We start from the raw sequence: 13,237 nt of genomic DNA, 5'->3' as shown, positions 1-13,237 counted from the left end.
ATTTGGATTGTTTTTTCTTCTTGTTTTTCTGATTGAATGCTTTTATCTTTCTTATGTTCCAAATCATTGAACTGATTCTCAGCTTCATCTATCCTACTGTTGGTTCCCTATAAATTTTTTTTATTTCACTTAGTGTAACCTTCATTTTTACCTGGGTTTTTTTTATCCCATTGAAGTACCCAATGAGTTCCTTGAGCACCCTAATAACCACTGTGGGGTTTTTTTTTATCATTTTTTTATTGATATTCGAATACAGTTGTCTCCATTTTTCCACCACCACCTTCCCCTGCCCTACTCATGCTAACCTCCCACCCTCAATCCCATGCTCCCTTGGCTCTGTCCATGGATCCCTCATTCATGTCCATTTACATCCCCTTCCCTTCTTTCCCATGTTATTTCCCTCTCCCCTCCTCTCAGGTTACTGTCAGTTTGTTGTCAATTTCAATGTCTCTGGCTATATTCTGCTTGCTACTTTGTTTTGTTAATTAGGATCCACTTATAGGTGAGATCATATGGTATTTGTCTTTCACTGCCTGGCTTACTTCACTGAGCATAATACTTTCCAGTTCCATCCATGTTGTCACGAAGGGTAGGAGCTCCTTCTTTCTTTCTGCTGGGTACTATTCCACTGTGTAAGTGTACCATAGCTTTTAATCCACTCATTTACTGGTGGGCACCTAGGGTGCTTCTAGCACTTGGCTATTGTAAATTGTGCTGCTATGAACATTGGAGTACATAAGTTCTTTTGAATTAGTGTTTCAGGATTCTTAGGGGATAAACCAAGCAGTGGAATTGCTGGATCAAAAGGCAGTTCTATTTTTAGGAAATTCCTTACTTTTTTCCACAGAGGCTGGGCTAGTTTGCATTCCCACCAACAGTGCACTAGAGTTCCCTTTTCTCCACAACCTCTCCAACACTTGTTTGCTGATATCTTTATGAAGGCCATTCTGACTGGTGTGAAGTGGTATCTCACTGTGGTTTCAATTTGCATCTCTCTGATAGATAGTGATGCTGAGCATCCTTTCATATGTCTCTGGGCCCTCTGTATGTTCTCCTTGCAGAAATGTCTGTTCAGGTCCTTTGCCCGTTTTTTAATTGGATTGTTTGTCTTCCTGGTGTGAAGTCGTGTGAGTTCTTTATATATTTTGGAGATCAACCCTTGTCCCAGATATCATTGGCAAATATATTATCCTATACAGTTGATTCTTTTTTCATTTTGCTAATGTTTTAATTAGCCATGCAGAAGCTTTTTGTTTTGAAGTCCATTTGTTTATTCTTTCCTTTATATCCCTTGCTCTAGGGGACATATTGGTGAAAATATTGCTGCATGGAATATCTGAGATTTTCCTGCCTATCTTCTCCTCTGGAACTTTTATTGCATCACGACTTATATTTAAGTCTTTTATCCACCTTGAATTTATTTTTGTGCATGGTATAAGTTGGTGATCAAGTTTCATTTTTTGCATGTAGCTGTCTAGGTTTCCCAACACCACTTGTTCAAGAGTCTATTTTTGCTCCATTTTATGCTTCTTCCCCCTTTGTCAAATATTAATTGACCATAGAATCTTGGGTTTATTTCTGGGCTCTGTATTCTGTCCCATTGACTTGTGTGTCTGTTCTTATGCTAATACCAGATTGTTTTGATTACCAAAGCCTTGTAATATAGTTTGATGTTAGGTATGGTGATCCTACCTACTTTGGTCTTTCTCAAAATTCCTGTGGCTATTCGGGGTCTTTTATGGTTCCATATAAATTTTTGAAGTGTTCTATATCTGTGAAATATGTCACTGGTATTTCAATAGGGATTGTGTTGAATCTATAAATTCCTTATGGTAATGTAGACATTTTGATGATGTTAATTCTTCCAATTCATGAACATGGTACATGCTTCCATTTGTTTATGTCTTCCTTAATTTGTTCCTTCAGTGTTGTGTGGTTTTCTGAGTACACATCTTTTACCTCCTTGGTTAGGTTTATTCTGAGATATTTTATTTTCCTTGTTGCTATAGCAGATAGGACTTTTTTTTCCTAATTTCTGTTTCTGATATTTCATTGTTGATGTATAAAAATACCTTTGATTTCTGAATATTGACTTTGTATCCTGCTGTTTTGCCAAATTCATTTATCAGGTCAAGGAGTTTTTGGGTGGAGTCTGTAGTGTTTTCTATGTACACTGTCATGTCATCTCCAAACAATGACGGTTTTACTTTCCTTTCCAGTTTGGATGCCTTTTATTTCTTCTTCTTGTCCAATTGCTGTGGCTAGGACTTCCAATACTATGTTGAATAGAAGTGGTGAAAGCAGACACCCTTGTCTTGTTCCTGATCTTAGTGGAAAAGATTTTAGTTTTTGCCCATTGAGTATGATGTTGGCTGTAGGTCTCTCACATATGGCCTTTATTATGTTGAGGTATGCTCCCTCTATTCCCACTTTGCTGAGTGTTTTTCTCATAAATGGGTGCTGTACCTTATCAAATGCTTTTCTGACATCTATTGGTATGATCATGTGGGTTTTGTGTTTCCTTTTGTTTATGTGATGTATTATGTTTAATGATTTGTGAATATTGTACAATTCTTGCATCCCTGGGATGAATTGCCCTTGATCATGGTGTATGATTTTTTTTTAACATTTTTTAAATTTTAATTGTTGTTCAAGTACAGTTTTCTGTCTTTTACTCACTTCCTAGCCCACCACCCTCCGTGCTCCCCACCTCCCTCCCATTTCCACCCCCCACCCCCAGTTTTTGTCCATGTGTTCTTTATACTTGTTCCTGTAAACCCTTCCCCTTTCCCCTGAAATCCCCTCCCCTCTCTGCTCTGGTCATTGTCAGCCTGTTCTGTATTTCAGTGTCTTTGGTTATATTTTGCTTGTTTGTTTGTTTGTTTTGTTGTTTAGGTGAGATCATATGGTATTTGTCTGTCACCACCTGGTTTATTTCACTTAGCATAATCCTTTCCAGTTCCGTACATGCTGTTGCAAAGGGTAGGAGCTCCTTCTTTCTTTCTCCTGCATAGAATTCTATTGTGTAAATGTACCATAGTTTTTTGATCCACTCATTTACTGATGGGCACCTAGGTTGCTTCCAATACTTGGCTCTTGTAAATTGTGCTGCTATGAACATTGGGGTGCATAGAATCTTTTGGATTGGTGTTTCAGGGTTCTTAGGATATAATCCTAGAGTGGAATTGCTGGGTCAAAAGGCAGATCCATTTTTAGTTTTCTGAAAAAATGCCATACTGTTTTCCATAGTGGTTGTACCAGTCTACAATCCCACCAAAAGTACACTAGTGTCCCCCTTTCTCCACAACCTCTCCAACACTTGTTATTTGTTGCTTTGTTTATGATGGTGATTCTGACCAGTGTAAAGTGGTATCTCACTGTGGTTTTAATTTGCATCTCTCTGATAGCTAGCAATATTGAGCATCTTTTCATGTGTCTCTGGATCCTCTGTGTGTCCTCCTTGCAGAAATGTCTGTTCAAGTCCTATGCCCATTTTTAAATTGGGTTCCTTGTCTTCTTAGAGTGTAGTCGTGTAAGTTCTTTGTATATTTTGGAGATTAAACCCTTGTCTGAGGTATCATTGGCAAATATGTTTTCCCATACAGTTGGTTCTCTTTTTACTTTAATACTGTTTTCTTTAGCTGTGCAGAAGCTTTTCATTTTGATGAAATCCCATTTGTTTATTCTTGCCTTTATATCCCTTGCTCTAGGGGACATATCAGTGGAAATACTGCATGAAATATCTGAGATTTTCCTGCCTATGATCTCATTCAGGACTTTAATGGTGTCATGGCTTATATTTAAGTCTTTTATCCACCTTGAATTTATTTTTGTGTATGGTGTAAGTTGGTTCTTGAGTTTCTTTCTTTTTTTTTTTCATGTAGCTGTCTAGTTCTCCCAACACCATTTGTTGAAGAGGCTATTTTTACTCCATTTTATGTTGCTGCCCCCTTTGTCAAATATTAATTGACCGTAGAGACTTGGGTTTATTTCTGGGCCCTCTGTTCTGTTCCACTGGTCCATGTGCCTGTTTTTATGCCAGTACCAGACTGTTTTGATTACAGTGGCCTTGTAATAGAGTTTGGTATCAGGTATCCCTCCTCTTTGCTCCTCTTTCTCAAAATTGCAGCAACTATTCAGGGCCATATATGGTTCCATATAAATTTTTGAAGTGTTTGTTCTATGTATGTGAAATATGCCATTGGTACTTTAATAGGGATTGCGTTGAATGTGTAGATTGCTTTGGGAAGTATGGACATTTTAATGATGTGAATTCTTCCGATCCATGAACACGGTATATGTTTCCATTTGTTTGTGTCTTCCTTGATTTCTTTCTTCAGTGTTCTGTAGTTTTCTGCATACAGGTCTTTTACCTCCTTGGTTAGGTTTATTCCTAGGTATTTTATTTTTCTTGTTGCTATATTGAATGGGATTTTTTCTTGATTTCTGCTTCTGCTGTTTCATTGTTGGTATACAAAAATGCCTTTGATTCCTGGATATCGACTTTGTATCCTGCTGTTTTGCCAAATTCATTTATTAAGTTGAGCAGTTTTTTGGTGGAGTCTATAGGATTTTCTATGTATACTATCATGTCCTCTGCAAACAGTGACAGTTTTGTTTCCTTCTTTCCAATTTGTATGCCTTTTATGTTCTTTTCTTGTCTGATCACTGCAACTAGCACTTCCAATACTATATTGAATAGAAGTGGTGAAAGTGGACAACCTTGTCTTGTTCTTGATCTTAGTGGAAAAGATTTTAGTTTTTGCCCATTGAGTATGATGCTGGCTGTAGGTCCCTCATATATGGCCATTATTATGTTGAGGAATACTCCCTTTATTCCCACTTTGCTGAGTGTTTTTCTCATAAATGGGTGCTGTACCTTATCAAATGCTCTTTTTGCATCTATTGATATGATCATGTGATTTTTGTCTTTGCTTTTGTTTATGTGATGTATTATGTTTAATGATTTGTGAATATTGAACCATCCTCATATCCGTGGGATGAATCCCACTTGGTCATGGTGGATAATCTTTTTAACATACTGCTGGATGTGGTTTGCCAATATTTTGTTGAGGATTTTAGCATCTATGTTGTTCAGTGATACTGGCCCATAGTTCTCTTTCTTTGTTATGTCTTTATCTGTTTTGGGGATCAGGGTGATGCTGGCTTCATTAAAAGAGTTTGGGATTCTTCCCTCTTCTTGGATTTTTTTTTTAATAATCTGTGAAGGATAGGGGTTAGCTGTTCCTTAAATGTTTTGTAAAATTCTCCTGTGAAACTGTCTGGCCCAGGACTTTTGTGTCCTGGGAATTTTTTTATTACTGCTTTGATTTTGTCAGCTGTTATTGGTCTATTCAGGCTTTCTGCTTCTTCATTCTGGTTTGGAAGATTATATTTTTCCAGAAATTTACCCACTTCACCATGGTTTTCAAATTTCTTGTGATATAGTTGTTTGTAGTAATTTCTGTCAGTCCTTGTATTCTATGGTGTCAGTTGTAATCTCTCCTCTTTCATGTCTGAATGTGTTTATTTGGGTCCTCTCTGTTTTTTTCTTCATGAATCTGCTTAAAGGCTTAGCAATTTTGTTTATCTTTCCAAAGAACCAGCTCCTGGATTTATTTATCTTTAGAATTGTTCCTTTAGTCTCATGTTGTTTAATTCTGCTCTGATCTTGGTCATTTCCTTCCTTCTACTTGCTCTGGGCTGTCTTTGTTGTTGTTGCTTGAGTTCTTGTAGATGTAGGGTTAGGTTGTTTATTTGAAATGTTTCTACCTTTTTTATTCAGGCCTGTATCACTATGAACTTCCCTCTCAGGGCTGCCTTTGCTATGTCCCATAAGTTTTAGGTCATTGTGAGTTAATTTCCATTTGTTTCCAGAAACTTTTTGTTTTTTTCCTTAACCCATTCATTATTTAATAGCATGCTATTCAATCTTCATGAGTTTGAGTATTTTTGAGTTTTTTCTTTGGGGTTGGTTTCTAGTTTCAGGCCCTTGTGGTCTAAGAACATGCTTTCTATGGTTTCAACTTTCTTGAATTTGTTGAGGCTTGTTTTGTGTCCTATCATGTGGTCTATCTTTGAGAATGTTCCATGTGCATTTGAAAAGAATGTGTATTTTGCTTCTTTGGGATGAAAGATTTTATATATATATATAATCTTATTATATATATTATATATAATAATATATAATATATATAATAAGTTAAGTCCATTCGATCTAACACATCATTCAGTTCCACAATGTCCTTGTTGATATTTGTTTGGAAGATCTATCTATTTTTGAACAGTGGGGTGTTAAAATCTCCTAGTGTAAGTGTGTTGCTGTTATATCTTTCTTGAGTCCCTCCAAAATCTTCCTTATGTATTTGGGTACTCCTATGTTGGGTGCATATATGTTTATAATGTTTATATGTTCTTGGTGGTTTCTTCCCTTGAGTATTATGAAGTGCCCTTCAGGGTCTCTTTTTATGGCCTTTGTTTTGAAGTCTATTTTGTGAGACATAAATATTGCTACCCGGCTTTTTATTTTTATTATTTTTAGAGAGGGAAGGGGGGGAGAAAGAGAGAAACATCAGTGTGCGGTTGCTGGGGACCATGGCCTGCAACCCAGGCATGTGCCCTTACTGGGAATCGAACCTGCAACACTTTGGTTTGCAGCCCGCACTCAATGCACTGAGCTACGCCAGCCAGGGCCTCAGCTTTTTTTTTCCTGCTTGTTTGCATGGAATATTTTTTTCCAGCCCTTCACTTTCAGTCTGTGTTCTGAGGTGGGTCTCTTGTAGGCAGCACATGTGTGTGTCATGCTTTCTTATCCATTCAGCTATTCTGTGTCTTTTGATTGGAGCATTTAATCTATTTACATTTAAGGTTATTGTAGATAGCGTGAATATACTTATTCATTGCCATTTTACTCCCCTTGTATCTTTGTTCCTTTCTCTCTCACAGTTTTTCTTCCTCTTCTTAAAGCAGTCCCTTTAGCATCTCTTGCAGGGATGGTTTGGAGGAGGTATGTTCTTTGAGCCTTCTTTTTTTCTTGGAAACTCCTTATCTGGCTTTCCATTTTAATTGAGAGCCATGCTGTATAGAGTAGTTTTGGTTGCAGGCCTTTGTTTTTTATTACTTGAAATATTTTTTGCTATTCCCTTCTGGCTTATAATGTTTCTTTGAGAAGTCAGCTGCTAGCGTTATCAGAGTTTCCTTATATGTTACTTCCTGTTTCTCTCTTGCTGCCTTTAAGATTCTCACTTTTAATTTGAATTTTGCCATTTTAATTATGATATGTCTTGGAGTGGACCTCTTTGGGTTCCTCTTAATTTGGTCTGTCTGTGATTCCTGGACTTATGTGACTTTTCTTTCATCAAATTAGGGATGTTTTCCATCATTACTTTTTTAAACAGGTTTTTCATCCCTTGCTCCTCTTCTTCTCCTTCTGGTATCCCTATTATACAGATATTCTGTTTCATGTTGTCCTGTATTTCCTTTATCCCCTCTTCATTCTTTTTCAGTCTTTTTTCGTTATCTTGCTCTTTTAGGAGGTTTTTTCTACTTTGTCCTCCAGCTCACTGATGTGATCCTCTCCTTCATTGAGCCTGCTTTTGAATCATTTTGCATTGTTTAATTCAGAAATTGTATTCTTCATTTCTTCTTGTCCCTTGTTGATTGTTTTTATGTTCTTTTTTGTGCTAATATAGTTTGTAGTAAGTTCCTCATAATTTCCCTGTAGTTTTTGGTAGTTTGCACTGAGTTCATTGAGCTTCCTGATAACTATTGGTTTGAACTCAATATCTGGTAGTTGAATTGCTTCTATTCATTTAGCATTCTTTCTCAGGAGTCCTCCTTTCCCTTAGATTGGGGGTTGTTCCTTTGTCTTTCCACTGTTTGTGATACCCTTTTTGTTTGCTTCTGTTTTTTAAATTGATCTGTTTTTACTTTCTGACTTTGTGGTGTGAACTTCTATGGTAGGAGGCCTGTGAGATACAGTGGTGCAGTCTCCTTGATCACCTCAACTTGATGTTGTTGGGATGACCTTTATGCCTTTTATGCTGTAATTGGGTTTTGATTATTGTTGGGTCATTCTTTTGTGGGTCCTTCCCTGCCACTGGTTGACTGAGGTTCACTTTTCCCACCACGTCTTGTGTGCTATTGTGCATGTGCTGCCTGAACAAAACCACAGAGCCCAAGAAACAAATCCACACCCACAAGTATATCTCCCTCCCACAATCCCATTATCAAAAGCAAATGAACCAGTATTAATAATGGTGTAATGAGATTAAGACTATTATAAGAAAAGAGAGTGGGCATGGGATGACCTACTGAAAGAGAAATGATTTTGTGAGGGAGGAGCACTAGTAAGAGTTGGCAGTTAGAACAATGGACAGAGAGAAGGTAAAGTTTACCTCATGAATAAAGAAAGAGAATGAAGAGTGTCAGAAGAGAAGTGTATAATATTAGGTTCAAACAGGAATCAAAATAGTATAAAATAAAACAAAGTGAGAGAGAGAAAGAAAAAGGAAGAAAAATATTAAATAATTGATAAAAATATAGGAGCTAAATTGGAGAGAAAGATCCACTGGAGAACTATCAACAACAAATGAGCCAAAATTAATATATGTGTTATGGGAATAAGAGGATAAAAAGGAAACAAAGAAAAGTGCAAGAGGTGTGTAGAGGAATGGGAAGTGATTTTGTAATGATAGAGGGAGAGGGAATACTAACAGTGAGGAACAAAAGATAGACTAAGTGAGGGAAAAATTAAAATTGGGATGTAAAGGAAAACAAAAAAAAGGAGAATAAGGAAAAATAAAAGAGCAGGATGAAAGAGAAATAAAAGAAAGACAAAAAGAAAAAAAACAGGGTAAGATGGCACAATTAAAATCTGAGTAAAAAAAAAAGATGGGAGAGGTTTCCATTAAAATTTGTTATTTGAAATACAGAATTAGTGAAGCTCTATAAATAACCTTGTAAAAGCAATGCAACAACAGCTACTACCCTACCCACAACCAAGTAGCAATATTTGTTACAGGTATAGAGAGAACATTGGTTTTTTAGTAGCTGGGCAAAAGGATGTGAAATGACCCTTGACAAGAGAATTCGTTTTGAGTGTCTGGACAGGAGAGAAATAGCGAGAGTGTAGAATGGAAACAAGTTGTAGCTAGAGAGAAAACCAAATTTGAAATGAGAATATTGCAAGGAAAGAGGAAGGTAAGATGGGCTAAGAGAAGGGAGGGGCAAAATATGTGAATTAAAATGCACAATAGTATAAAATCTAGTGACTTATTATATACCAAGTCACTGGATAAGAAATGAATGTTATAAAGCTATGCAGGAAAGAAAATATCGCAAATCATGAAGAAGACCACAGTGGCTTTCGTATTGGTAGCCTTTTGTATTTACCACTGTTTTTTTCTTTCTGGATCTGCCTCTGGTGATGTCAGATGTTGACCCCATCTGACCTTAGGCAGCCTGTGGAATACTTCCAATGAACTGCTCTCACTGACTGTCTCCTCCAATTGTTAATCTAGTCCCTCTGCACTCAGCAGTCAGGTTTAAGCACCACAGGGTTGGCCAAATCCCTCCTGGGGTGGGGGCTATTGTTTCCCCTTGGGTAGCTGCTGCTTGGAGGGGAGTGGTCTGCCTGAGCAGGATGGTTGTTGTGTATGGGGGATGGCTTAGCACCAGATCCCAGATCCTGGTGGCTACTTTCTCAATTTGCTTCCCAAAGCCTCCATTCCCAGTGTCTCTTCAAGTCTCTCTAGTTCACTCTGCCTGACATTTTCCAGTGATGTACTGTCTCTGGCTGTTGCCTTTGGTTGTTTATCTGGTCAACTCAGCAATCAGGCTTAAGCACTAAAGGGCCAGGGCAGAGACCCTCCTGGGGTCGGGGATATTATATTCCCTCAGGCTACTGCCCCTCAGAGGGGAGTGGTCTTCCTGAGCACAAAGGCTGCTGCCTCCTGGGGGATGACTTGGCACCAGCATCCCTGCAGCTACTCTCAGTTCTCTCCCCAAGACTTCTGTACCCAGTTTCTCCTCAGGTTTCTCCAGGCCACTCTGCCCCTAACTTTGCCTGAGCCCTAGGTAAATAGCTACAAATGAAAATTTGTATGTTGGCCCTTTTAAACAGCCCTTGTGTCTTCAACTGTTTGTCCCTGGCAGAGAGCAATCCTGCTGCTTTTTCCACTGGTTGTTATCTGTGTACTTTTGGGGCTCTGGTGTTCTAGGCTGGGAAACCTAGCTTATGGTTTAGACCCCTATCTTTGGGGGGGTCCAACTGGCTGCTTAACTATCCCACTGGTGCTGCCACCTGTGGGCACCCAGCCAGCCCTCAAGAGTCTCCACCACACTCCTTAACAGACTGGTAGTGCCGAAGCTTGTTCTATATGTCTGAAGTTATATGCTTCTCTCTGGGTATTGCTCAGTTGTTTATTCTGGGTAGTTTCTCCACAATTGAGTTATAATTCCTGATTGGTCCTGGGAGGAGGTCACTGTTACTTCCATGCATTCCTCTGTTATCTTCCTTCTCCATAACCAGTGTTTTGAGCTCTGCATCTATAGATTGCTTATCTCCATTTTGTTTCATTCTTTTTCTGGAGTTCTGTTCTTTCACTGGGGCATATTTCTTTGTCTCCACATTCAGGCAGGCTCCCTGTGTTTGTTTCTATGTAGTAGGTAGAACTGCTTTGAGTCCCTGTCTTAGTAGCATAGACTATTGCTACTAGGAAAAGCACACCAGTAAGTTAGATGGGCTGCAGCCTTAGGTAATCCTCAGGGTGGGGCAACCCATGTAAACCAGGTTGATGGAGTTTCCCATATGGTGTGGCCTACTCTGTGGCTCTGTGAGGGGTTGGGCTCAGGAAGGGGACGGTGCTGCTGCCTGGCCTCTGGAGTTTTGTCTGGTAGGAAGCTATTCTCCAGCACTTGCCCTATTGCCAGACACTTCAATTTCTCCCTGTATGCTTCTGGTGCCCTATCAGCTGCTGCCCCAGTGCTGGAGCCCAGAGGCAATGACTCTTTGTAAGTCCTAAGTCCATTGCAGATCCTTTAAGAGGAGATGCCTGAGAACCCCACAGTTTCTTCTACTGCCCCAACCCCTACTGGTTTTTACAGATAGAAATTATGGGAATTTAGCCCTGGCTGGCGTAGCTCAGTGGATTGAGCGCGGGCTGGGAACTAAAGTGTCCCAGGTTCGATTCCCAGCCAGGGTACATTCCTGGGTTGCAGGCCATAACCCCCAGCAACCGCACATTGATGTTTCTCTCTTTCTCTCTCTCTCTCTCTCTCTCTCCCCCTTCCCTCTCTAAAAATAAATAAATAAAATCTTTAAAAAAAAGTTTTAAAAAAAGTGATAAATTGTTGAAGCAGTTAAAAAAAAAAAAGAAATTATGGGAATTTATGGGAAATAATCTTCCTGGCAATGGAACCCTGGGCTGTGTGGCTTGGTGTGGGACTGGGATCCCTCACTCCTGAGGTGTCCTTCCTGATTTTTATCTACCACATGTGGGTGTAGGATCACCCATCCCACATCTCTACCTCTGTGTCCAGCTCTGCTTCTCCACTCCTCTTACCTGTCTGTATGAATGTGACTTCCCAATTCCTTGGTTGTTGGACTTCCATACAACTCAATTTTCTTATGATTCTCGGTGATAGTTGTTTTGTAGTTTAGTGGCAGTTTTTGCTGTGGTTGTGCAAGGAGGCAAGCCATGTTCACCTACACCTCTCTCTTGACCAGAAGTCCTCCAAATTTTTTAATAAATAATTAATTAATTAAATTGTAAATGAATCCTCAGAGATATTTCAGTAACAGTAGAATTTGGGACATTCTACCAGCAATGTCTTTTTTAAAATATCTTTCATATATATGTATGTGTGTGTGTGTGTGTGTGTGTGTACATACACATATACACATATATACATACATAAAATAAAATGTTATTGTCATGGTACTATAAACTATAAATTTGTACTTCCTTTCACATGCAGTACAAGTATTAAGTACTCGCTCCCAGGAGAGACAGATGGCACGAGACTCTTGGTCGTCTGCGATGTTGCCCTCGGGAAGTGCATGGACTTACACAAGAAAGACTTTTCCTTAACGGAAGCACCACCAGGTTATGACAGTGTCCATGGGGTCCCTAAAACAGCCACTGCCAGCACAGACTTTGAGGTATTTATATCAAGAAACAGGCAGAGAGGCTGCCATTTTTATTAAATATGCTTATATTTAAGTAATTATTGTATATCTAGTATCTGAATTCAATATTTTCATACTCAATAATTAGCAAACACGAAACCCTGGTTTTATGAAAACATGTCAATAAAGGTTTTTTTCATCTATTTCTGTTTGCTCTAGGATGATGAATTTGTTGTATATAAAACCAGTCAAGTGAAAATGAAATATATTATTAAATTTTGTATACCTGGAGATGAAGTAAAGGACTTTCATCCTTGTAATATTACTGAATTAGAGGAACACACACCTGAGATTTCAAATTTTTCAAAGGTTGAAGGTAAGACTGTTTTGTTTTAAATCCTTACCTGAGAATATGTTTATTGATTTTAGAGAAAGAGGAAGGTTGTGAGAGAGAGAAACATCAATGTGAGAGAAACATTGATTTGTTCCTCCCATGCATGCCTCAACTGGGGATTGAACCCACAACTTGGATATATGCTGTGACTGGGAATTGAACCCACAACCTTTCAGTCTATGGGATAATACTTCGACCAACTGATACACCCAGCTAGGCAACAATTTTCTTGAAAGCAGTTAAATATGATATTTCTAGAACTCAATATTATATTTTCAGTGGAATTTATATTCGTGTTTGGTATACTATCCAGTATCCTTTTTATATCATGACTGCAGATATAAATACTTTATTTCTTTTTATATTCTGTGAAAATAAAAACCAGAATGCTTGAGAGAGTTTAAGTGATCTCAAAATTACTACTTCACTAATACACCAAAGCTGAGCTCATCCACTCAGGATAGCCACAAAAACCCACTGAAACATTCAAGATGTCAATGTGCAGAAAGTGTAGTGTGGCTGGTAGGATAAACAGAAGACACAGCTTTAGAATCAAGAAGCTTGGGTTCATGATTCTAGACTGTGGGATCTGTGACAAATTACATAAGATCTCCAGGTGTCAGCTTCTCTCAAAGGGAAATGAGACCAATATCCACATCATAGTGCTGCTATAAGGATTGCATGGGATAAGTGAAGGCACCCCCCAAAATTGT

General features: G+C 38.6%; 1 protein-coding gene across 1 annotated transcript in view; it reads left to right on the top strand.

Moving 5' to 3' along the window:
• PARP4 (poly(ADP-ribose) polymerase family member 4) overlaps positions 1 to 13,237 on the top strand; it is a 130,067-nt gene that overhangs the window by 52,825 nt on the left and 64,005 nt on the right. The window contains 2 exon segments of the mRNA XM_028531896.2: positions 11,980 to 12,163; positions 12,350 to 12,506. Coding sequence (XP_028387697.1) covers positions 11,980 to 12,163; positions 12,350 to 12,506 — 341 coding nt within the window.

Source organism: Phyllostomus discolor, chromosome 2 (genome assembly GCF_004126475.2).
Source record: "Phyllostomus discolor isolate MPI-MPIP mPhyDis1 chromosome 2, mPhyDis1.pri.v3, whole genome shotgun sequence".
NCBI lineage: Eukaryota > Metazoa > Chordata > Mammalia > Chiroptera > Phyllostomidae > Phyllostomus > Phyllostomus discolor.
The sequence above is the reverse complement of the archived record's forward strand: the minus strand, read 5'-3'. Positions and strand labels throughout refer to the sequence as shown.